At 34.8% G+C, this 26,976-nt stretch overlaps 1 protein-coding gene across 3 annotated transcripts in view; it reads right to left on the bottom strand.

Moving 5' to 3' along the window:
* The window catches only part of EXOC2 (exocyst complex component 2), a 125,463-nt gene that overhangs the window by 64,314 nt on the left and 34,173 nt on the right, over nucleotides 1-26,976 (bottom strand). For all 3 annotated transcript variants that reach the window (XM_030477213.1, XM_030477220.1, XM_030477229.1), the window contains exons 7-11: nucleotides 17,829-17,909; nucleotides 13,825-13,970; nucleotides 13,630-13,711; nucleotides 12,999-13,101; nucleotides 9,659-9,777 (exon numbers count right to left, since the gene is read on the bottom strand). In XM_030477213.1, coding sequence (XP_030333073.1) covers nucleotides 9,659-9,777; nucleotides 12,999-13,101; nucleotides 13,630-13,711; nucleotides 13,825-13,970; nucleotides 17,829-17,909 — 531 coding nt within the window. The remainder of the gene's footprint in view (nucleotides 1-9,658; nucleotides 9,778-12,998; nucleotides 13,102-13,629; nucleotides 13,712-13,824; nucleotides 13,971-17,828; nucleotides 17,910-26,976) is intronic.

Raw genomic sequence — 26,976 nt, 5'->3', positions numbered from 1 at the left:
TCTTCAGAGATTCTACCCAGAACAAAGAGAAAATTGCATAGAAGACCCTGAGAAATTTTAAGTGCCTTGCATAGTTCTTGGGCTTCCATGAGAATTTGACTCAGATTCAACTTATCTGCATTTTATTTGGGGGGGAGGAGGGGGAAGCATGCCAAGAAGTACAAATCGGAATTGTCACAGACATTGCTAGTTAAAGCATATATATATATATATATATATATATATAAAAAATCCACCCAATAAAACTCCCAACAAACCCTCCCCCAAATCAACCAAACAAACCAAAAAACCAGGAGTGCAGCAATGTTATTTTCACAAAAATAATTTTTTTTTTTTTTTTTCAATTAGAAAAAGCCATGAAAAAACATCCTTCTGATGTCTTTGCATAGAATTTAGGTTCTCACCTTTCAAACACCTTGTTAATATGAGGAATTTCTTGTAAACAGATGGTCTCTAAAAATGACAGTGCCAATTAAACCTCAGAATTAAGAAAAACAGACACACTTACCAAAACATCTTAATGTGAATTAGTTCAATTAAAACCATTTGCTTGAGGTAGCTGAAAACCTGAAAATTCTGTATTGCTGCTGATACACTAACCCCACGCTGCCCAAATGGTTTATATATTCACCAGTTATAGCAAACATGTAAAGAATACTCTCTTGTTCCACCAGAAAAACCACATCATCAGTTTGCAGCCGTACCAGGAAAAGAAAGTTTAACATGAACTAATTTCTTAATTGGTTGTCTAGCATTACAAGCAAGTATAACACAGCAGCAGGGAACTACAACAGCACATATACCCTCAGGACTAATAAACATCTGGAGTACATTAGCAAAGCTGATCTTGCTTTCACCCTACCAGAAGATAGCGCTTGAAGACTGCACACTAACGCATAAATCTGTAAAAAAAAAGTGAGAGTTACAAACAATTTTTCTCCCATCCCAACTTGTTCCCTCTCTGGAGCCAGCAGCTTAAATTTAGCAGCATAATGTAATACAATGAATTTAATATTAGTATGGACTGTAGACAATAACATTTATAAACCTAAATAAACTACCCAAATAATAATTTACTGCCTATTCATTATTCTATTTGTATACTATTTCTACATTCCTAGATCCTGAGTATAGGACAGCAACAATCTAAAGTTTCAATAAATTAACTTTTTACTGTGCTAACAGGTTTTAAGAAGTTGTATAAACAGCATGAATAATACATTCTTGGCACATCTTCATTAAAAAAGAAAACAAAACAGCATCTTTGAAATTACAGAAGTTGGGGGGGGTGGTGGTGTTTGGTTTTGATTGCTTTTTGTTTTGCTTTTTTTTTCCCCAAAATATACCATCTACATGGAGCATATCTGTCACTGACTCCAGTGCCAAGTGTATATTTAACCAAGGAAACACAGAAAAAATAAATGTACTACATTCTCTTCTTCTACCAAAGAGTCATGACAAACCAGAAGTATAACTAAAGCTTTATTACATTTACAACTGTAAAATCATGAAAAGAGCAAGTAAGTTCAAAAGATCTTAACGTTGCTTTAAATTAAAAAAGATTTTACTGGGTTTCAACTTCTTGTGCACAGATATTTTAAAGGCAAGTAGAATGAAATTAAAACATTCAGATGCCATGTGAAATATAAATAGTTCAACGGTTTTGTTAAGACCTCTTCTCTTCTAGTGCAGTAAGATCTCACCAAAATAAAGATCTAAAAGAAAGCACAATGCTTTTTGAGGTAATTTAATTTGTGCTTTCCTGTTCTGTAAATCAAATCACCTGTCCTGACCTCAAATTGCAGGTTTACTCCAAGTTTATCAGTACTGCAGTTCCTACAAGGTACTTATGTGCCTACAGTACCTATGGCTCATGTACATACCTTGACCCCACTTTTTTGAATATTACCTACATGCTCTTTGCACGCAGCATGTTACAGCTTCCATTAAAAAGACAACATGAAATTTGCCTAAAATAGATTTTTCCATGATCTGCAAACCAGTTACTGATTTAAAAATCTTTAACTGCAGCTTTATTTTCATATTTCAAAAGTATTACTAAATTGAGTGTAAAAATTGTTTTGCAACATCCATCGCTCCACAACTCTGCTTGGTTTTTTTTCCCCCTCTCAGCCTGACAGGCAGTGGTTTCTCATGGGAGTCATGCATCTCCCTTCTGTAACGCAGCTTCAGCCACTCTGCAATTTTCTGCCAGCCCGCTGCACCACTTTCACAGCATTCAGCTAAGGCTTTTTACAAAAGCTACTGGTTGATCAGGAGATAATATAGGGCCAGTACTTTTTGCAGTGACAAAGAAAATTGTTAAGAAGTGACCAACCTCAGGCTAAATGGTTTTTTCAGTGTGATCTTCTATGCTAAGTCAAACACCAGTTATTACACAGACTTGCTAATACATACCACATATATAAGCAAGATTAAAAAAAAAGACCTTACAAATGTGCAACCAGGTGAATACAGTTACTGTATTCTTTCATCCATTATGTATCTTACAGTGAATTTTCTCACAGGCTACAATAGTGAGGGAAGGCTGATCTATAGCCTCTGGACTCTCTGAAGGGCGGCAGACTTCCTTACCAGCCTTAAACACCTTTGAACATTTTTTCCTGTGCACAGCAGGCCCTTGTCCTGCACTACAGCCTGACCACCCACTGTTGCTTGTTGACCAAACACACAGTGCCTGGAGCCCGCACCAACACAACCAGTATAAGATTCCTTTCAAGGACACCGCACTGAGAATTTCAATTTGTCTAGGCAAGAAATTAGACAGCAAGAGAAATTACCAAAAAATTAACCTGCTCAACAAATGAATAACTCATTTTGTTCTTTTTCTTGAATACTTTTTCTTTCTTTTCCTTACATTTATTAGAAATCCGACAGTTTTAAGTGATCAAGAAGAAAATGGGTTGTATTTCTAGCAGAGATGAGCACAGAAGATAAAATTGCTGCACTTCATAGAAAAAATGTTTTGGGAATACATTTAAAAAAGAATGCTTTTTTAAATCTTAAGGCTAGTCTTCATTATATTAAACATATTTATAAAGAAACTATTTTTCAGTTTACCACAGAAAGGTTAATTGGGCCTATTATTTCTAGTGGTGTTTTAAGTATTTCTTAGCCTAAGGGTAAGCCTTATTGACAGTCTTGCAGGCCAAAAAATACTGAAGCAAGAGCCAAACACTTCAAGTTCAGCCCATAAATAAAAATGACATCATTTTACTACCACTAACTCCAGTGGACATCAAGATCATCATCAGCTTTGAAAACAACCAGCTTTTACTTAATTGCCCGAATAAGGACTTAAAAGACTAGGGCAGACACCAACGTAAAATTCTGGCCACAGAAATTTAACTTTATCTTCAGTACTACTAATGTTTTCAATTTTAATTTTAAACTACCTGTGCTGCTTTTTAATCACGGTATTTACTGTCTTTATAATGCTCTCAATGTTACAAATACTAAATAAGAATGCCCTCTTCACTCCTGAGCATGTCAGATACTACTAAAAATTCTAAATAACAGTGAAGTTACAGATGCAGGTGGTAAAAGAGGAAAACAAATTCAGTGTCAAATTTTGTACTGATTAACTTTTACCATTTTTTTTTTTTTTTTTTAATTAATAACCCATTAAGGGTTTGCTTGACATCTGCTGTCAAAAGGGTATTTCTGCTATGGACAGGGGATGTGGTTTAGACATGAAATGGCTCCCAGCTGCAAGAATTCTTCTTCCAGATGTACAGTAAGCAAAGGCAATGGAAGAGAACCAGCTGCTAGGATAACAAATTGAAAAGGCCCTTTTGACACAAGCCTTGCCGGCCTGTCTGATCTAACAAAGATGGATCATTCATTGCAAGGTGAATAGAATCTCAGTGTGGCACAGAAGAAAAAGCAACATGGTCTAGCATCCATCTCTTTCGTTCACACTAAGTACAGCTGCTGTTACTCTGGCGCAGAAATAGCCTGCATGGTTTTTACAATACTTGGAGAGTGGTGCAACATACTTTGAGGGATGCAAAAATTACAGGTTTTTTCCGGTAATAAGAACTACAACAAAAACCACAGTGATTGAACTAGTATACTCCTGTTTCAAGAGCTGCATCCATTTTGGGAACTTTCATAGGCTGTATACCATATATTTGCAACCCAAAGGGTAGCAGAAAGATTACACTACAACTGTGTGTTTCCACTTATAGTTTTAGTTTCTAAAGGTTATTTATTAACAGATAGCTTATCTGCAATAATATTACATAGTATCTCAGAAAGAGATACAAAATGAACAAAATGAACACTTTTTCAGTCAGTTTGATGATAACTGGATTAGAGTTATTGGCTATCCATTTTAGCTCAAAGGATCATGAAACCTAGTAAGCCACTATTAAAGTCTAACCAAATAAGCACTGGCCACACAGAAAACAGTCTTAACTTCCATAGCTTCTTTCCCTGATACTCATGTTAAGAATCCATTGCTTAACTCATTTTGGCTATCTGCCCAGTGCCCTAGGAAAATTTTAAACTAAACCTCATTTATTTACATTTATTTTCATGTCATTTTACGTCATTATATTCCCCATGTTTCCTGTACTCCAACAAGTCTGGGAAGCATAAACCATAGTGAAAAACTACAATTATGCCCTAATAATAGAGGAATTGCCAAGTAAAGTTAAAAATTACAAATATGCAAAATCTTAACTGAAGGAAGCAATTTACTATCCAGGTACCAGGTTTAAAAGTCCTCAGACTTCTACAAATCCTAAGTTCAAAGTTCAGAAGCAGCAATTCAGACTTTAGCCAATACAAAGCATAAAATACCACCACAATTCAGTTTCTAATTCAACTATCTCTTGCTAGCAATTAAAGACATACTGTTTTGAGCAAGCATAGTGCTCTTCTATGTTAAGTTTTACATTCACTGCCTTCAAAAAATGCGTTTTCTTGTCTATTCAGTCTCATCTCCCTCTCTCTAACATAGCTACATACTAAATAACAGCAGCAAACTGTCTTTACCTACATCAGGTCTTTCCAATGGGCAGCAACAGTGGGATGTGACCAGATATACAAAAAGAAACCCATCAATAGTTCAGGAAACCACTTCGTAACCATGAAAAACCCCAAAGTTTTCAAAACCAAGAAAAGTGCACAATTGCTGCCTATTCCATTAGTAAGGCAGATACGTTAAACGGAAAACACAGAAAGTTAATAAATTCATGTATTTACAAGAATTACTATGTCAGCAGAGCTAGATTTCCAGACAGTTGCACATGGGTCCTGTATTTACAGCTGCACCTTTAATGGAAGAATCTGACCATCAGAGAAGCAGGAGAATGGCTTAACGTAAGGACACAAGCACAGGAGCTTTATGATTTGGTCATCCCTTGTACTGCCTCATGCCTCAACAATGACTTTGGCTATGGTATTTGGTCCCTATGTTTTGGATGCTCACACTTCAGAGCACTTCAGAGCAGGAGAAATTCTAATCTGCTGTCACATACACATATTCACCCAGCCCTTAAAACATGTGGGCTTAGATTGCAACAATTTAGAATCATCATAGAATCATCATAGAATAGTAAGGGTTGGAAAAGACCTTAAGATCATCTAGTTTGTCATAATATGAACATCATTAGCCTGTATCTTTTTTTTACTTCACAATTGAGGAACTATGGCTATGCAGAGCAAGAAATAGACAGGCTGAAGGCAATGATGGGTGAGTAACAGCAGCCATATCTGAGCATGTAATGAAACATTAATCAATACAATTTAAGACTAATTAGCAAACTAACATGGTTGTTTAGACTGAGTGGGAACAGGGCGTTAATATACTGCAAAGATATTCCTCAAGGGAAATACACTCCAACATACTGCTGTAAAGTACTTCATACACAGGACTTGAGAGAATTTCCCATCCTACTTGTACCCATTGAAATAAATGCAACCAATTACCTAATGATCATATTACTTCATCTTTTACTATTAAGACCTGTCTATTCAAATCAAAGGAAACATCCAATTGAACAATTTGCTGTTGGTAGTTGTCAGCCTTTAAGTCGCACTGCCAAATTTTCTGACAAAGCTCAGCACAGCTTGATATACCTTTCAGTTTTTGGAAATAATATTTGGAAATAATATTAGCACAAGTTGGATTAAGTGAAAACAGATAGTATTTGGAATACACAGGACTTCTGCTCCTTGAAACAAATTCCAGGAAAGAACTCAAGACCGCTACAGCCTTGTAAACTTGCCAGTTTCTTCTTTCAGGCTGCATCAGAGATTGTACTATGCTATGAAACTTCACTGTTCTAGGACATGCTTACAACTGCAGAGTATTTCTACAAAATGGGGCTAACCTCTGGTAATATCCAAGCACAGAGGGTTTTTTTTTTTTTTTTTTGCCCCCCCCCCCCCCTTTTTACAAAAAAACACCAACACCAACCCAAACCACACCTCATCATGTAATAGTACTACGGGGAGTGAAGGATTCACGCTTAGATCGAAAAGATATACTTACGATATAAAACCAAAGGAATTTAAATACACAATTTTCTGATAGTACCTTCAACCACATCAGCATGTATATTAGCTCACTCTTCAGCTATGCTTAGGAGAGCCTTATTAACAAAAGGGCAAGCATCAAAGACAAAGAACCTACAAAGGATGCAGAAAAGTAGATTTACTTCTCATCAATACTGCAGATTTGTCCTGACTGCCATTATAAGGCAGATGATACATCAATAAATCTCTTAAAGAAGATAGCAGAAGATGCTATATCTAACTTGTAATTACTGAAGTGTCGACCTGCTAGTAGCGTGGAGACAACTGGAACAACTTTGTACCACAAGAGTACACTGTTGGATTGTCGTAACAGTGACAAAATTTGGAGTAAATTCTACTTAGAATTCACTTAGGTTTGATTTTTAGCTTGTTTAGCAAGTAATCACAATGTTAATCTTCCCTTCCTGAACACATCATGGCCAGCAAATAAATTCTTTAAGAATATTGACTGTTTGACAATCGGCTACAAAAATCCTGTCCCAAATGTCTAATAGAGTTTCCAAAAAAGACTTTTCCAGGTAAGAAAAGCAAAGGCTTTTGTCTAATTCCAAATCCATTTTATGTAGTAAAATTTACACGTAACAGCTCAGACCACAGCTCTACTCTGAAAACTGATAAAACAACAAAAAAAAGCTTTTGCACAAATTCAGCTGAAAGTTGAAAAATTGTGCACAAGTCCAAAAATCTGCTACTGAGGTTTAAGTTTACTATGCTGAAAAGTTTTGTCTCAAGTCAGTTTGAACCCACAGATTCACAGTCAGAAGAAGAACTAAGCTAAGAATAGCCAGCAACTGTTGGTATGTTCAAGGTGGAACTGTAATCACTGTGTGGTTATTGCAAAATATGCAGTATGAAGGCTCCATCTGCTAGAAACAATATCTGTTTGTCTCTGCTGAAAAGAAAAACCTAGAAAAAGCTTCAAAGCCCTTTTCACAGTCTTATGACCCACCTCTTCCTCCAAATGCACGATATACAAAAGAATCTTTTTTGGAAACATGTTGTAAGGACTACAATGTTTGAAAATTTATTGCTATTTTCTTTTAAAAATAGCCTGTGAATTTATGAACATATAAACCACATTTGTAGCTTGTTTAAGTTGATTAGATTCCTCGAAGTCTTGCATAGCCAATTTGGTATCTAAGAGTAAAACCCCACAGTTTTCCTGTTTGAAAAGCATACTTGTATTAAAGTAGATTAAAATACATTCCATGTCTCAGATCACAATCAGCATTGTTCTACTTGGCAATTAAAACCAATTTTTCTGAGTTTTCTTTTTAACTTCTCCCAACTTTTTGGTTTATGCCAAAATTAAAGATCTACGGAAAGGAAAAATCACATTTAGCAACCTTCCCTTCTCCTACTAGATACTAAGTGAGAAATTCCAGCAACTGGGATCAATTCTTAAGTGTTTTACAATCTGTGCAAAAACTACATCAGTAAGGACCACATAAAAGGCTGAAGAAAACTAGTGAAATTTGATGAACTCTTTAATAAAAGTAATAATATATTAGCATTTGTTTCATACATGCACTAAATATTAACTATTCACACATGCATTTACTGGGCATTCAAGTTATTTAAATTCCCTCTTCTGTGAGCCCAACAAAGCTAACATAATAGCCCCTTTGATATTAAGGCTGAGGTAAGCAAATTTGTTGCAAGAAAAACACCAAACAGGTTGAGATTTTCAAGACAAGCCTAGGAATTTAGACACATTTTCCATTCATTTACTGGAGCCTGCATCATTTACTGGAGCCTGCATATCAAAATTATATAGACTACTAAACCAAAGACGTCTTGAGCACGTTGTATTTTCAAGCTCCTGTTTTTCTTGCTAAGAAACTGAGAGATGGCTAAATAATATTTTGCAAGGGAGAGGAGAAAAAGAAAGCTTAGATTTGTTAACCATGGCTGTTTATACAAGTGAGTTTTGCTCCTGCTAGCTGTATTTTGCAGGGGTTGTGGTGGTGTCATGTCAAGGTTTTTAACAAGGAGGGAAGATGGGGAGGTTTTAGAACATTCTGAATTTTGACCAAGAGGCCAAGAAACCAACCTGGTGTTTCAGCTGGTCCCACAGCACTTCACACTGTGTTGTGCAACAAAGAGATATTAAGCCTCCTGCAGCAATTTTACAGCACATTTCTGCAGTAGCTCCAACTTAGTAAAGTTTTTGTGGTTTCCCAGAATAGTACACCTTACTTGGTTTGGGATACACATTCACTAAACACGGGAGTTACCTATATGTCAAAAGAGGCCAGATTCCGAGATGCCTACTCATTTCAGAAATAGCAGCGAACTCTGAGACTTCTTGAGAAACAAGGCACTACTTATCATTTTCCAATTTGAAAATCCAGTTATCAGATTTTACCACTAGAAATACCAGGCCCACAGAGCCTCCCACCTATTCCCTTTTGAAAATACAGTAATGTGATGGATCATGTTAACTAGTATCTAAGTTGCTGCCACACCTGAAGGCAATACTTGTACATTTCTTGGGGAGCAACAACAGCAAAGACGAAGACAGAATACAACTAAGTATTCATATTGGTCTTAATATAACATTTTCTAAATACCCCTTTGTACAGCTCACAGGTCTGTGCCTGAACACTAATCTGAATTTTGAAACTGCACATGAAAAAAGAACGAGACAACACCATGTTATTATTCTGCATATCAAGAAATTACACATTATTCCACTATGCCCCAATGCCCTGCATTTCCATATACTAACAGAGTATCTTGTGACAACGAAATGTGTCAGATTCAGACAACAATCCAAACTTCGTGTGATCTCAAAGAAGTACTTTGAGAGGACAATAAGCTTCAGATAAATGATTGAAATCTAACTCTTTTCCCATGTAAAGAGCTTAAAAGTTGTAAGTTAAACAAAAGGAAAACTCCAACTGCTGTTTTGTTTTTATAAGAGAATAAAGAAAAAAAATACAAGACAGTAGTCAACTTTGAAAAAGCTATAAAAATTGATGGGAAAACCCCCCAAATATCATTTGTACACTAAAACTTGTCAAATAAAAGGCAATGCCAAATTCCTAGATGTCAAATACATATATAGAGAACAAAAATATATCCTTGCCTTTTTGTTCTTTAACATAGCTCTCCTTACAGTTGTGCATGAGCTGCAGAATCCACTGATGTTGAGCACCAATGCACTGCCAAGCAGGGTCCCCAGGAGCATGAAGATCAGAAAGATATCTGTAAAACCCAGTCCAAAAATCACAGCTCTGACTTGACACACTGAAGGCCTCATTAAAACAGTGCAAAGATGTACTAAGAAATGCATTTTTTAATATATATATAGAAAAAAAAAAAATCAAGAATAGTTAAGATACACTCATACCCAACACAAGCACAAGCTTTGCATTCTTCCTTCCTCATTTAGTGAGGCAAAGTTTTACCTAAAAAGCTTATAGAAATAAACAAAACCGTATATATTTAATATTACATTAGTACGTATTTTCAGTTGTGCCTCAAGTACTTGGGAAATCAAGCTCTTTATCTGCCATGCTTGCAGTTCGGTACTTCATGTCATCACTGATTCCAAGTTAAACATCTCAAGCACATAAAATGTGGTATTTTTCTTCCCACTTTACTTGTCCTGATTGTAACATCATGTAACCTTAACAAGTACAGAAGGAATTCATTTTTGGCAGCTCATTAATTTTAGCACACACATGCACAAACAATGCAAACCAAGCTCCTGGACTGTGGTGGGTTTATTTTTTTTTTTCTTTTGGTATTTTTGCTTGTTGGTTTTTTTTGTTTTTTGCTTTTTTTTTTTTTTTGGCGGGGGGATGGTGTGTGTGTGTGTTGGGAGGTTGCAGGTTTTCTGTTTGGTTGTTGTTTGGGCATTTTTGGTGGGGTGGTTTTTTTTGTGTGTGTTTTGGTTTTTGGGTTTTTTTGGGGTTGGGTGGGTTTTTTTTTGGTTCGTTGGTTTGGTTGGTTTTTGGTTGTTTTTTTTTCCTCTCTCTCTATGATGTGCACACAAAATCCAGAGAAAAAAAGGAGGGGAAGAGATAATGAAAAGCACTGGGGCTTCTAAGGTATGGAAACAAATCACCCTCTGACTATTGGGGAGAGAGAAGTATTAGAGCCAGCTGCTGTGATTTCAAAGAGAACACAAAAGTAATATAGCCTAACACATGGCATTCAAGACAATCTGACAACAGTGCTTCCAAAAGAGTATTTTCAAAAAGTAGCAGCTGCTCTACTATTTAATGCGCTCCACTACATTCTGCATTAATGACTCAGGTCAGATTAAAAAAATCAAGATGCTCAAGGTGAAGTACAATGATTTATTATCTTAAGCAGTGCAGAGAATGTTTAACTCCTTCACAAAAGATGAATTACTACAATAATGCCTACTGTTAATTAAGATTGTATTGCAAAATCCTGTCTTCTTTAAGAATTGCCTGCAGTACTTGAACAAAAATAAACTGTCAAAGTAGAACTGGTTGGATGGATGAGAACATTACATGACCAACCATTTTGACAGGGTGACATTTATAAATTATGAGCTCAAGTCCTTCCTTAGTGTTAGGGGGGACTTTAGTCTTTGCTTAGACAAAACAAAAAAAATTACCACTGATCTTGGAAAAAATACATCTACTTGGCTGTTAAGTGATACGGTAAACTGTTTCTGAAAAGTTTAAAATAATTAGCATTGTAAATACCATAATAAAATGAGAAGAAAATATGAATTGAAGCCTAATTATAAAGATAAACATTGAATATCTGAGGGGGAAAACCACAATATTTCAGGTCTTTCTCAGCCTTGACACTGGAGACATACAAAATAAACATATCTAGGAAGAAAAAGTCTCTTAAAAATAGCAGGGTTTATGCAAATAATTTTACAATTAGGATTTTGTTAATTTCCTCTTAGCTGAAGTGCTGTGAAGAAAGCTTTCTTCACACCTTGCCTCCAGAAAATTTACATTAGTACATTTACATTAGCATGTCTAGAGCAGTGAAACTAATTTAATTGCTTTGTATGCTGGGATTCTCTTAATTCATTAGAACTAAATTAATCCACATTTGTGCACTGCCTGCTCTCCTTCATTATACTGTTCTACATGTGGTAGTTACATCAACACAGTCTGCTCTAAGGTAGGCTGGGATATTTTAAAGATTCAATACTTCAAGGTGAGGCTACAGAAAAACTAGAAAGAAATAATAATAAAAAAAAAAACCCACAACAAAAAAAACACCAAAAGAAACCTAAAAAAAGAAAAAAGAAACAGAATCAACTGTTTATACAACTCTGATTCTTAGAATTCTTCTAAGAATCCTTAGAAGAGGTCTTAAGACTTGGTTTAGATAAAGAAGCTGCTCTCTAAGGTTTTCAAGACTGACATAGAAAGGAAACAGTAGTGCCTTCTTCAGAGGCACAAAATGCTTAACTACCTTAAAACGCAATTCCAATAAATAGGCAATATTTATATATCACCCAGAAGAATGACAAGTGCTCTACATAAATGTACTGGTCCTTGTCATCAGTATAAACCAACATTACACAAAGGGACCTAAGATACCAATACCTCACTTGGTCCGGTGTGACTGTGCCTAATGAGCATACAAAACATCAAAGACTTCACGCAGGTGTCAATTTTAAGAATGCTTTCCACACAGCCCATTTGGTCTACATCTTTTAAAATTACTGAAAAGAGCACTGAGAAAGTCAAGCCACACTACGACACCATGTAACATCCAAAACAAAAGCTTTCTATCTAAAGTCATCAAATGTTCCAGAGCACTCTAAAATTTGGCTCCAAGGACTGTAAAGCAGGTTAAGGTCTACCAATAAAAGAAGGTCCAACCAACTCATGTCAGTTTGCCTACAATAAACTTTGACATCAGCTTTGTGAATAACAGAAAAATCTAAGAATTTCTGGTTCATGTTCATGGAATATAAAGAGACTACATTATTTAGACTGAGTAGTAAAAGAGCCAAAACCAAATTTAAATGACAGTTTGGATTAAAATCTGCCTATTATCTCACTCAGGATGATTCCATTTCAACAACTCAAGCTGAAGTGTAAGACCAGTTAATAAGGAATCTATTCTGAGATCTGCAACCTGTGAGCAATCATTTCAGACACAGCTTGCAACATGATGGCTTAGAGGATGCAATAGAATCGAAACATGGCTTTAAGATTTTAAAAAATTAAATTCAAATTTCAATTACCCTTCATTAAATTGTTCTCATTCAAGAACTGTTTTTCAGTAATTCGATAAACAATGAAGTACCAATCCATTGCCATTTTTTATATAATCATGAAATCTCAAAACACTCTAATTACAGCTTTAAAATTAGTATTTAAACCATAGTAAAAACAGTCAATACCGTATTTAGGAAATGGATTCAAATACACATCTAACACTATGTTTGATGAGGACACTAGTCAAATGATTACCTTATATAACGTTTTTGATCATGCAATGTTGATGGAGTTTCAAGCAGCTTATCCAACAGAAGTTCTCTTAAAGCTTCAATTCTAGTTTCAACTTCAGCATAATCTAGCAATAGGGAGAGGAAATAAATCCAATGTGTGCCTTCAGCAGTGGTATGAACTGAAAATTATGTTATTTTTCTAGGATACCAGACACTTTAGAGTTAATGTGGAAATAAATATAACTAATTTCATAACAAGCCACATCTGAAAATTTTGTATCTGACAGTTCTACAAAAACAGAAAATTGGACTTTGAAGTCTTTCTGATGATACGCCAGTAAGAGATACCCGAAGTCACATTTTAATTACTGTAACCTTTTTTATGCACAGTAATACCAAGCCTTAAAAAATAAATAAAATTGGCTGTGATTTCACATTTTGTAGTATAAACCCCACTCAGAAAACTTGACAAAAACATTGCTTAGAGTAATTGGTTCTTATAAATCCATAATTTTTACGTATTAAAAACTACATGAACTTATGTAAGGCTCTTTAGACTACTATGTGCTTTTTAGCCTTCAAGCTAAAAATAAAAAAATAAATGAATAAAAAAAACCCCCCAAAACTGGCAAATAACAGAACCCATATCTTACATTTTTTGAATACTTGAACCTCTGTCTTTCCAAAGAGTGACTTGGCTTTTTCGTAGTCATTAATAACCACATCATAATCACCCTTAAAAAAAACAAAAAGAAACAAAACCACACATAAACAACTAACATTTATATTTGTCAAGAAAAGGGTAACACTAATTTCAGCAATAGAAAAGTATTTTTAAAGGATTATACCTTCTGGATATTTCTTTCAATATTCAACGGAAGGTTGAAAAGAAATTTAAAACGCTGAAGAACATTAAGTGCGTTTCTTGTTGAATCAGCTTTGTCCTTGCGACCCAGCACTTCTTGGAATAAGGTATCTGCTGTATTACTGGCTCCTATTTTAAAAAGGATGGAAATAAGAAAAGGTAGAGTAAGTAACTGGTTCCAGTGACATACAGATTTTCCTCATTTTAATGAGTCATTCAAGATTTTTCAGAGCAAATGAGTAATTATTGGTCAATTTTTATACTTTTTTGTTCAACTCTGTTAACATTCTACAACTGATGAAATACTGTTTCACAGTGAACCACTTCGTATTTTAATGTGGTAAGACCCCTACACAATTAAAAACAATCACTCTTTCCTATTTCAAATGCTTAACTTCGCTGCAGATATTTTATAGTTTGCTTTGGCTCCAGATCTACATTTTACAACCAAATTATGCATCTCAGGATATGGAAAAAGTCATAGAAAGTTTTCTTTTTAGAAAAGTATAATTTCATTATGATAATTAATGTCATTAGCTTTAGAAGTTATCACCAGGTTTTGCAAACAATTTTTTTGTGTTTTCAAATTAAGTCTTAAAAATTATTAATAATATTTGATATTTAAAATTACTAATTATTAAGTCAAGACAACGGCATGACTGAAAAGAAGTCTAACTAAGCTGGTCACTGTAACAGAATGAATACAAATTGTCTTCACATTGTATTAAAAGTCTTACTGGCTTCATTGCATACAGGATCCAGGCTTTGTCAACAATTTCATGCAATTAAGTGTCTATGCTATCTGTGAATTTATCTTCAATAAATACATCAAATATAGCCTTAAAGCCTTTCTTACCCAGTCTAAAAAACATTCTATTTCATAGTAAGGATTATCTCCTAACACAGAATAATAGAATTTAATTTATACTAGGGCAGATTTACATTGCATGTGAATATTTGCATTTTTTCAACCCGTGACTTATTTTAAATTAACCAAAAAAAAAAAAAAAAAAAAAAAAAAAAAAAAAAGAGTGAAACTGTTTTAGCTTTTTTGACCGTTGTGTGTAGAAGTTTCTACATTATCTGGTCTAGTGACTATACTTTAAGCAAAGATGAAAAAAAAATTACATCAGTCTCACTGGGTGGCTTGCATGCCATTTTCTCTAGTCAACACTGTGGGTGGCCTGCTCATGTTAAAAGTAGTCTTTGTAAAATAATTGTTATATCTAAATAATGTTTAAACTTTGTGGAAATTTTGAAGCCTTGATGTAAAAAAAGTTTTGTCAGGATAGCTATTTCTACTGCATAGTATTTAGCATAGAATACTTTAATCCATTAAGAAGAAATGCACAAAGAAAACAGTTAGCTGGACATATAAATACAGACCACTTGATAAAGTATGATTTTTCTCTTGAGGTTATAGTAAATGCTTGTTTTGTAAATCCTTCTAGTAACATTTGTTTTGCTTGAACTCATACGGTTTTTGTCCATTCTTTTAACAGCCAAGAAGCAATGTACTATATTTGAGAACTAAAGTTATATTCCAAAGCAATTTTTTAATTCAATACAAAATGTTTTTAAAAGTTAATTGGCAACTGCAGGAATAGCACAGTGACTTCCATGTTTAGTTTAGAACTACATGCCTTCATCTCTTCGCAAACCAATTTGCTTTACAAATCCTCAAGTAAATGATCTTTTCTTCTCTGGGCACTTTTTCTGTTTTACACAGAAATTGAAATCTATTGTATTATTTGTTAATGTCTTACTGAAATTCAATACATCATGCAAAACAGGTCTGATTTTTAGGCTTAAAAGAAAAACGTAAAATTTCTTCTCTCCTTATTCCTCCAAATCATTTCTATATTAACAATCTCTTGATTACTGATGAATAATCTAAACTGAAATAATCAATGGATAAAGATTCAGGTCCTATATTGACTAACTATGTTTTCAAAATAGATGATTCACCTACCGTGTGCAAATTTTTTGATTTCAAAATAAAGCTCTAGTTATCCAACAGTTGTTTTTCATAGAGCCTGACGACAACACCACATAATGGAATTCGACTGACCTCCTTTAAGATACAACTCTTCATGAAGTTCATTATAGCAAACCATATGTTTTTATAAATGTATATTTAATAGTTTATTTACCAATTAAATTTAGCAATTTACAAAAAACTCCAGGCATTTATAATTCCACCTATAACACCAGATTTTGCTTCTACTAACCCATGCCATTTCAGTCCAATAATTTAGCACACACTTAACGTACATTCAGATGTTACGGAAAACATCCTTATTCTTTGGAGTCTGCAATCAAGCTCACAATACCAATTGTGTCTCAAAATATGTACCTATGGGACTAAAGATTTGAAGTCATTTTTGAAAGCAGGCCCTGTTACTCCTGGATTATGAAAGCTTTCAATGGTCAAACTAGAAACAAAGCTTTGATCCTAAACTACTTTGCATAATATTATTTACTCTTTTTAAATCCTTGTATTCCTACTTCCCTGCCTCCCACCCATCATGACTTGCAAAGTATCGGGAGGAAAAGAAGCCAACTCTTTTCACAGCAGAGCCAAACTTCATACCACTCTGAAGTGACTGGCATAATTTTGCCTACAGATCCACCTTGAAAAAGACCGTCTGCATTATCTGCATATAGATTTCAGCCACCACTTATCAAATGAAACAAAAATTACATACTACAGGTAGATTTGTCTCATATTAGTGTGTGTATTAAAATGTCACAGATCTAAATTTCTGCTTCTTTATTTAAAGCTATCACACAATTTTGTCAAAGGGAAAGTGCTCTTCAAGGAATGCATGCCTGGTGCGTGACATGGCATAAATACAGAGCACAAAGCAGTGAGGATTGCCCTGGCAAATGTTTTTTTCTCCTACCCTATAGGTACCACATATTCTGCACATACAGACACACACTATAGTTTTTATATAGTGGGAGTGAGGTTTTTTGTGGGGTTTTTTTGGTTGGTGATTTTTGGTTGGGGGGCCAGGGGGGTGTATTTGGCGTTCCAGACAACAAGATAAGGGAGTAACACTGTTCAAACTACACCCTTATTGTAAGCATTAATGAATCTCTACTGAAAAGAGCTAGAGCTGTTCACAAAACCCCCTGCTTTCTTTGTGCTCCCCACACAAACACACATACAGTCACTTTCTTCTCTTGTATGAAGAAAGCAAACAGTGAACTTCCATGTCACTTTCTTGATTTCATAAAACACACTCAGACTTTCCAACACTGAGTCAGCTATCTGCATGTCATTCCTGCTTATTGATACAGCACTAAGGGAAACATCCCTTCCTCTGTGAAAAAAATCACAATGAAACAAAGTAAAATTATCTTGGCAGAAGTCCCAGAATTAAAAAAAGGAACTTTTTTGATCTGATGAAACACATACCGAACTGCAGCAAATTCAAGCCATCTCTCTGAATGCAACCTTACAGCCAATACAGAGAAACAAAAAAGAAAGTACTGACAGCTTTTCAGAATTTCTAAAAAGAATGCTAAGTAGTCTAAATGTCAGCATGTTAAGTGAAAAAGATTCTGTTAATAGACCTTGTTATTGCAAACAGCCTGTATTTTTTTTACCTCTTTTGCTCAAACTTCTTAAATCCTGGTATTTAGCTTTGCTCATCCTTCTACATGTCTGTCCGTATACCTCCTCTGTATTCTTTATCCACTCAAAATTAATACGCCACCAAAATTCATTTAAAGTAAATGCTTTAGAACATCTCTTCATTTTGATATTTATTCTCTTTGCTATCACAAAGACTGATAAAAGTCATAGCAAAAACTGCTACTTACTTCAAAAGCTATACCATCACACCCTAAAATCACTACCATCAAACAGAAAGGTCAGGAGAGACTGTACTGTTTTCTACCATATTCCTAGGAAGATATCAAAGCTTGTTAGAAAGTCCAAAGTCCATAAATAGTTGCTGCTGGAAAGACAAAACTCACTGTTCAGTACATTCTCCAGTTTTTGCGTCATGGATCCTTCTACTTTTTCCGTTCCATCCGCTTCCAGTTTCTGATGGATTGCTGGAATAAAGTGTCTAGTTAAAATGCAGAACTTTTTAATAGGTGGGAATACATTATATCAAAGTGACACTTTTAAACATTTTTAAAATTAAAGTATTATTTTTCTTGTTAGACATAAAAAAATACAAACATGCTTCATGGCAGCAGAGTCTAGTGGAGGACAGGGCTTAGAGCCAGACATTGCAGAATTTTAACCATTACTTTGACACAGACCTCCTGTATCTTCTTGAGTAAGGCAGTAATGCTCAAGGGAAAAAAAAAAAAAAACCACAAAAAACACAACAACCAACCAACCAAAAAAACCCCAAAACAACAACAACAACAAAAACCCACAACCCCACAAACATGGAAAAACATGGAAATAAGCACAATTAACTATCTTGTAGTACAAGTGTGAATTCAATTTAGTATTCTGAAAAGTAAGTATAATTTAAGCACAAAATATTTTTGCTTTGTAAGGCAAAATTTTTACAGTGAGTTCACCAAAAAGGAATTGCTAATAATTTATGGGTAGAGAGTAATGGGGAATTTAGATGACTCCAAAAAGTAAGTGCTAGAATACCCCTTCACTAGTTCTTTTCCTACATAAAAACTCATTCTCAAACCAGACAATTTAAGAGTATCTTATAGGAATACACTGCATTAAGCATTACACAGAAGCATTGTGATGTTTTCGTTTGAAACAGTATGAAAAAAGAGGAGTTTGTTGGTTTGTTTGTTTTTTTTTTTTTAATTAAGATGTTGGTTTTTTTCCCCTGTCATAAAATGTCAAAAGCCCCAAATCTTGTTTCCACATGGTACTACTAATGGATGTGGAAATGCATAGTATCAGAATTTGTTTGTTTTATTGTAATTTCTTTTTCAGGGAGAGATTTACCACTGACTACACTATACCATTCTGGAAATATGAACAGTGAATGGAGTGTAAATACTCCGTTCTTTTCTTCTTGCTTCCCCTCTCTTACACAGCATTCATTCCCTCCTCTTCTCTGTTCAGTGCAACTGGCACAGATAGTTTCTTTTTCATTTGTTTTTGGGGCTTTTTTGTTTGTTCGTTTGTTTTTTCTTTTTTAAGGTAATATTCCTGTATACGTGCATAAAGCATATATAAAGCAATTATTTAAAAATATTATTTGCCTTTCAAATTTTTAATTTGTTAACTTACGTAAAATCGGCTCTATAAAATAGCCATCAGTTCCTGTTGCTTTAACAGCAACCTGAGTCTCTCAACTGAATTCTTTTAAGATGATAGAAAACTAAAAGATGAACTCCACGAGTGTACCTAATCTGCTCCAGGAGATACCTGGAATTCAATCCATGGGGTGATACTCAAGTTAGTCTAAAATACCACCCCAAACTGCATATAATGTGCACAGAGATGTCATTGCCAACTGGTTTCCTCTACAATACCCATGCTCTGTAGGTGCAAATTAAGAAAAAGCAAACAAGGACAAGACAGACCTCAGTCATACTGTAGGCAGTGAGAAGGTGGCTACTCTGAAACACAATGGCCCTGGATAGTCTCCTGTCTCCTTCAAATGAGGAATTTTCATTTGGATGGGGGGTGTGTGTGTGTGTGAGAGATATAAAAAAACCAACCAACAAACCAACCAAAAAAATTCCATTATTCTCAAACATGTAAATTTGAGCCTTCAATCCCTTGATCCTACACAAAGAATTTCAGGAAGATTTACTTTCTTGAAAATGCAAGAGCACCTCTTCATTTTTGTTACTGCAGTCACTAGAGAAGAAAAATATTTTAGGACACCACATTACTTAAGACAATCAACACTTAAATCAAATGAACCAAATCTAAAAGATTCTTGAATATTTTAAGGAACAGAGAGGTTTATCTTAAGAGATGGTGTTTTAAATTTTAAATTTAAAATTTAAACATCCGCATCACATTTTAAATATGATATGGACACCACTTACCTATAAGAATACCTCTACAATTATGTAACAAAACATTAAAGATTCTAATCATATTATTCTATTTATATACATCATCTATACAGGGGCAGCCAATTACTGTAGTGCAATTAATGTTACATACTGAAAGGCAAGTTCATCAGAGCAGCAACCACAACATAAACAGATATTTTAAAACCAAATGTTGCAAGTACTACTGGAACTGTATCAAAGTGTAATGATTTTAATTTACATATTTTGAAATCATTATGTGAAGCATATTTTTGAAAGATACTTTCTAAACTGATGTGGATAAAAAAACCCTAAGGTGTATATTGCTTCAGATGTTTTTAAAATTTAGTCTTTTGGAACCATTAACTACATAACATTAATTGCTGACCAACTAACTATAATGTTACTTTTAAAGGGGACACACCTAAGAACTTCCAAAACCAAACTGCAACATCTAAACATCTATCAAAGCACCTATACTGGCAACAAAAGGTAAAACATGCTGAAGGCAGCTTATTTAAAAATTGTATCATGACAGTCCTGGCTTTACTATAAGAAGCATACAATAAATAAAGATGAGGAGGGGCTAGGTTTAGATGCTTCAGCTAAGGCCAGAAAACTAATGGTATTTTGTATCATCTTTGCCAATCGGAGTTTCCCAGCTAAATCAGAATACTTAAAGGTTTGCAAACTTTAGAGCTGCACTGAGATACTAACAATAATGAAGAGACTAAGTTTAGTGCTCACAGTCTCTAAACTGTGACTAAATACTTCAGAATTGGTTCTATTTGATCAAAACACATGCAAAGCTCAATCTGGCAAACAGACCTTCGTACAGGCCTTGTAGTAAAATAAACCACGATTAATTCATTGTTGCTTATGTTGAAAACTATTTTATTTAATCTAAGGAAGGATACTGTTTTCTATTTGGCAACCATAAATCTAACAAATTAACCTACATTTGCCAGGATCATGCAGGATTTGACTTGCAAATTTCATTATTTACTCCTTAGACTTTTTTAAAATATATTTTGTGATAGGCACCAAGAGAGACATTCTCAAAACTTCCTCAGCCTAACTTAGCTCAAAGAAACACAGATGCAAGTTTTCTACCACTTTCTGATTAAAAGATGGCTAGAAATGCATTATACATAAAAATCTTACCCTCAAACCTTTTAGTAAGATGCAGAAAATAAGAGGAGGTGGGGGGGAGGGGATGGGACAACACGAAAAAAGGAAAGACTGACTCAGCAAAGTATTTCTGAAGATCTGATGTGGTCACTACAAAGAACTTCGCACCAAAGCACGGTAATGGAGGGATGAAGAACATGTTAAGATGCTGCCAGGATTCATGGCAGTGCATGAATAAAAATGCCTTTGGTTTCCTTTATTGAAGGATTAATGATTTTCTGTAATTTGAACGAAATATAAGAAGGTTATTGATGAGAACAGCACCCCTGTGTAGGGTAGAAACTCTTCTGAATGGATTCAACAGGAGTGCATAGCTGTATATATTGAGCAAAGCAACAAAGCAATAAATAAAGACAGGATGTCATGAATAGAGCTAGTAATACATTACACTATGAAAATCTTAAAAAATAAAAAGTTTATTATCCATTAGTCAATACTTTTCTTTTTTGTTTGTTTTGGTTGTTTCTCATTCCCCCCAAGTTTTCTTGACATGCTTATGATTTTTAGAGAATTCGAAATGCTATTCTCTTTTTACCAATACATTGCTAAGCTTCTGTATCTGTGAAAGCCAACGGTAGAAATAAAAACAGTTTCTAAATGTTGTATGTATTTTAAAAATGGTATGGAAATCAACATGGAATGATGTAACATGAAATTAAGCTCATTTTACAGCTTGTAGGTCAAGTCTGGCTCAAATTTAATTGTGGGTAATTTTCTACATGCTTAGAAAATAACTGCAATTGATTATATTTGAAAACTGCAACTGCAAACCCCATCTTTCTTTTTGATGCTTTCTTGTTTTTCAAATGTGAACAAAAAAAATTAACTTGCCTAAAAAATACAAATTGATAAAACATGACGGTCACACAGTAGCTAAGTGCTGCCATGACTGCATACACTTGGAGAAATACTGCTACTAGTTGGTTTTTATCTCTAAAATAATTACTGATTTAAAAGAAGCTGTATGAACAGTCAGCATAAAACCAGATACAGGCTTGGGCACAGAATTTTCACTATGGCCTAAGACAACTCCTGCTGTTTCACACTTTTTAAAATCAGACCATCTCTTGCTTGAGACAAAAACCACCCCATATACAAAGCTATGCAGGAACCTGCATAAAAAGGAAGTTTAACCCTTTTATCAATCATGATCACATAACTCATGCTTTTTTAGAGTTATATTAAGATAAAAATTGGTCTGCCACAGAAACTGATCATAGGCATTGCATGAAGAGGAAGCATCCGCATGAGACTAAACTACTTGAACTACCTACCACCACTTACATACTTTACTGACACACCTTTGTCAGGTCATCTCTCTCTCAGCATACATTGCTCATTGCAATGTCCCCGTTGTTATCTAGTACTGCAAAACCAGAACACAAGTTTTCAATAAGAGAACTTGAATCAGTAGGCCTATTTTTCCATTGTGCATACATAAGCAAGCCCATAAATATAAGGGCAACATACGTAGCAATGCTAGTGCAGTTGCTTCTCATTCAGCTTTTGCGTATAAGGGTAGCACAAAGATAGCTCAAGCCTTTGGACATGAGCATCCCCTTGGAAAATTAGACAGTGAGCTTACAGCACATCAGCTATTGCTTCATGACTACTTGGGAGGCACGATCTTAATTCTTGAACTGAAATAACCTAACTTGCATCTATTGTGGGGCACACGCATGTAAACTGTTACTCTCAAGTGACTGATATGGCGTTAGATACATGCCTGACACATACAGCATCCTAGTTTTATCCTTGCCAGCTTGTTTCCATTATCCTGTTCTTTTAATATAATTCATAGAGGTTAAGAAAATTACTGCCTACAGTAGCAGGCTGTTCTTATCCTGCAAAGGCCCTTCTATCACTTGAAGTGGGATGAGGAAGGTAACATTAATAGAGATGCACCACACAGAGCACTCGACACAGAACTATTCTACCCCATTTCAAGTTAGCTGCATAATATTTAGGTAGTAGTCATGTATCTGAATTTGATTTACCCAAATCCATACGTTTAATAAAAATTCATAGTATTGAGAAAATGTATGAGATGGAAGTAAAGCAAAAACATGAATTAGGTATGTTACAAAACAGGAACGTGACGACAGCAAAACCTGGTATAGCAGTCTGATGCTGTACCACCTAGCAAAACCAGTCATGGGTTAGCATTTCATTGGACAAACAGACAAAAAAAGACAAAAGAGAGTGAACTGAGATTAACTAGCTATGTAAAACCACTTCAAAATTCGTCAATCAGTCTAGTTTGCAAACAGAATCACTAATGAAAAATTGGCTGCATGTACTCTCTTCAGATTCAAACATGACATAACTCTTCAAAAACCAGAAGTGAAGGAGCACTTATGACAGACAAGCATAAGTTTTTAGTTGCTCAAATTTCCAGTCTGACTCAGAATTGAATATAGACCCAGTGGTTTCTTTTGTTTTAATTTCAGAGCAAATTAATTTAACAGACATAATGGCAACAGAATACGCTTATTCATACTGAATCAGATCCTGGATCACTGACATGCTCATCCTTGAACATGCCTTAGGGGATGAAGTATAAAAATATCCCACAGGAAGAAAGAGGGAAAAAAACCCACCCCCCGAACAAAAAAAAAAACCCAAACCAGACATTGACCAGATATAGGACCATTTCAGCCAGGCAAACATTATCTTAACTCATGTATTATGCAGGGCATAGACAATAGGCCAACTGCAGTCCAAGTTCCCTATCGTACTGGCATTCTCACAGGCCACAGTTCTGAACAGGACTGGAAAGGGAAAAAGGGAATAATACTGCAATAGCCAGCAGTGCTTCTTTTATATAGATTTTTTTGAAAATCAAGTAAAATGTGTTTGTAGTTGAAACTGCACAAAACGAACTGTTGCCATGGCAAATCAGAAAGTCAAATCTAAATCACAAATTTGTTCAACATATCCATGTTTCAAAGACACACCATCTTCTTTACTTGCCAATACAGATGTCATACTTGGCATGTTTTGCATAATTGAGTGTCTGAAGTGGTCATTTCCCTATTTTTTTTTTTCCTTTCACTTAAATTTTCACTTTTTTTTTTTGCCCCCTTAACACTTAAATAAGAAGTAACTCTGCAGCCAAAGGCTCTTTGTAAAGAATACTTCTGAAAAAGTATATCCAAGTAAATTAATTTACTCACTTTATAACGACTTCTGTGCGGGACATGACTTGTTCACAATAAAACACAAGCATATAAACAGCAGTCCTTACAGGAATTCTACTTTCTAAGTTGCAATTAGAATTATGGGAAATAAATCAGCTGAACTCCCCAATGTTGACAGGTGGGCCAAGTTGAAGTGAGCCTAGTTCCCCTCAGCTCAGTTTACAGCTCCCTTCAGCTGATGAAACAAACTTCCTGTTGTATCCTCTGCAGCAAAGTAACTGTCAAACTGTCAGCCAAGCTAATGGGCAGAGAGACATGAGGATCTGATAAGGCAATTCTCTTTTCCAAGAGATTAAATCAAACAAGCAAAGGTTCTGTCCTATTTGACCTCTTACTTTCTCAGTAAACAGTTTCTAAATCACAAAACACAGTAAACATCTTGGGATAGCTTTTTACGGTTTTCAATGCTTACTTGTGAAAATATTAATACTCACTGAAATGTGTAATACAGTTTCATAGTACAGTTAAGATCAGACTGATGTTACTGATTCCAATTAATGAAAAAAGCTGCACTATAATCAGTAATTCAGAGTTTCCCAGATCAAGTTCGTCTGTTTGAAACAAGCACTGTTAAATATGTTTGAGCTAAAAAAAGTTGAAACATAAACAGACGTGCCAATAGATGAAAATATTAAGTACCTGGTAAAGTAAGTGCTATACCTCTTAAGATAGGCCTCCTTAAAAAATATCAATTTAGGGAAACCTAGGAGGAATAACCGTACACAGATAGCTCCGCTCTACAACAACAAGACGACGAACCTGCAGTGTATAAAGCATAATCACCAGGGTTAGAAGTTGTGTTCTAGGATATCTGAAGGGGAAAATTGAGAGATATCAACAAAAATGCCCATCAACAAAAATGTATCTTCAGAAGATGCGTTAGAGTTCAGAAATCTTCCCAAAGTAATTAATTTAAAAAAAAAAAAAAAAAAAACCCAAAAAAAGAAAAAAAAAAAAACACCCAAAAAAAAAACCACCAAACACCACAACAAGAAAAAGCAACAAATCCAAACCAAAACAAAGCAGCTCAGGAAATTTAAATCATACTGGAAGACAGACTAGATATATTCAATAATGACTTTCCCTTGAGTCACTTTTCATTTGTGACAGTTGTATGCTCAGCATCAAATAATGAAAGTTTTCAGAACCAAGGCTACATCCCTAATCTTTCAGCTTTCAAATATAAACTATTTCTCATGTAACTTTGTTTAAATGCATACAAATTCTAGTCGCACCTTTTTGAAGGAGAAAATAAGACATACAAATTCACCCTTACATGTGTAAGGGCAGAAAAGTGTCGTATTACCAAAGATACCCTTTTTTCTTGCTACTACTGGAAGCCTCTCCACATCTAAATTAACAGTTGACTGTACCCATCACAGGTTCAAGTCTTTTGAAAGTTATGTAATTTTTCCAGCTACACTCCCTCAGAAGTATTCTGCATAAGAAGGGCAAATAAGCCATTCTGCATTACAAAGCTGAGATTCATATGCAGTAAGTTGGGGGGTTTTGACTGAAAAGAATCAAAACACTTCTGCAAATGCATTTAATAGGCAATTACAACAGAGAAACACATATTAAAATGCTACAGAAGGCAGCTGTGACTGCAGGCATCCTCATTAAGAATTTGGTTTCAGAATTTAAAAACTAAATATTGTATTGATAAGCCCTCTGAAGTCCAGTGTTATAGCTCTGCATCTATAAGATACTAAGACTTCAAGTCTCTAATTTTCTTACTCAACAGCATCAAGGCCATTCTTTCTTATTACTACTTTAATTCACTGTTTCTAACAGCACAAGCTACAACCCTGTTTCCTTTTGAGCTCTTAAGGTGGAAGACAAAACCAAGCTATTTTAGTTACGGGTGAAAAGTAGCACCAAGAACCACGAGTCATGCAAAGTTTTGAGTTAATAATTTATCTAAAGGACAGCACTCATACAATCTAACTTTAGGTAAAAATAACACTGATACAGATAAGATACACTAAGCAATATTACAAGCTATGTTTTTTGGGCTTTTTTTAATTAAGAACATAGTAGTTAGTGAAATAAATGAGTTTGCTTTCCCTATCATTATTTAATTACTATTTTTTTACATTCCTGTTTGCTCTCTGACCTCTTAATTTATCAGGAAATCAATCTCCAAAGGCAAGAAGCCTACACTTTAATAGATACGAGTAAAGAAAAATTTACAACTGAGAAAACTCAGTTGTGTTCAGTCCTTCTAAAACCTCGCAACATTTATGGTTTGCATTAGCTTTCGGTAAATCCAACTAAGATTTTGCTGGTCCAAAAAATAATCTTGCAAGATAACACATATGTCTGCCAGCACTACTTTTTATCCATAGCAGTAACTGTTTGGAAACAGAACTCAATCTTTTAAATTATTTGATAGTCTACATGCAAAGCAGATTGAGTTGTGAAAAAATAAAGACACATTCAATATTTGTTCAGGATTATTTAGGATTTTGAACTATTTAAGAAAAATCAGGATTTCAACATCTTCAAGATATTTAAGACTCACAAAGAAATAGCCTATTATCATTTTTCCTAGTATTTAATAAAAACTCAGCTTAAAAAGATTTAAAGAATGCCAAATACCGATTCTTCTTAGTGTCTTTTCTTACAACTATCACCACATTCTTTAGTATTTCCACTAAATCCTTTAACACTTCAGCTATTGACCCTATCTAGATTTGGGCCAAGGTTTTCCCAAAACAGATCAGTAATATGGGGTAATAAAGACATTTAGG

This window comes from Strigops habroptila, chromosome 1, assembly GCF_004027225.2.
Source record: "Strigops habroptila isolate Jane chromosome 1, bStrHab1.2.pri, whole genome shotgun sequence".
Lineage (NCBI taxonomy): Eukaryota > Metazoa > Chordata > Aves > Psittaciformes > Psittacidae > Strigops > Strigops habroptila.
Note: the sequence above shows the minus strand (reverse complement) of the source record. Positions and strands in the feature narration are given on the sequence as shown.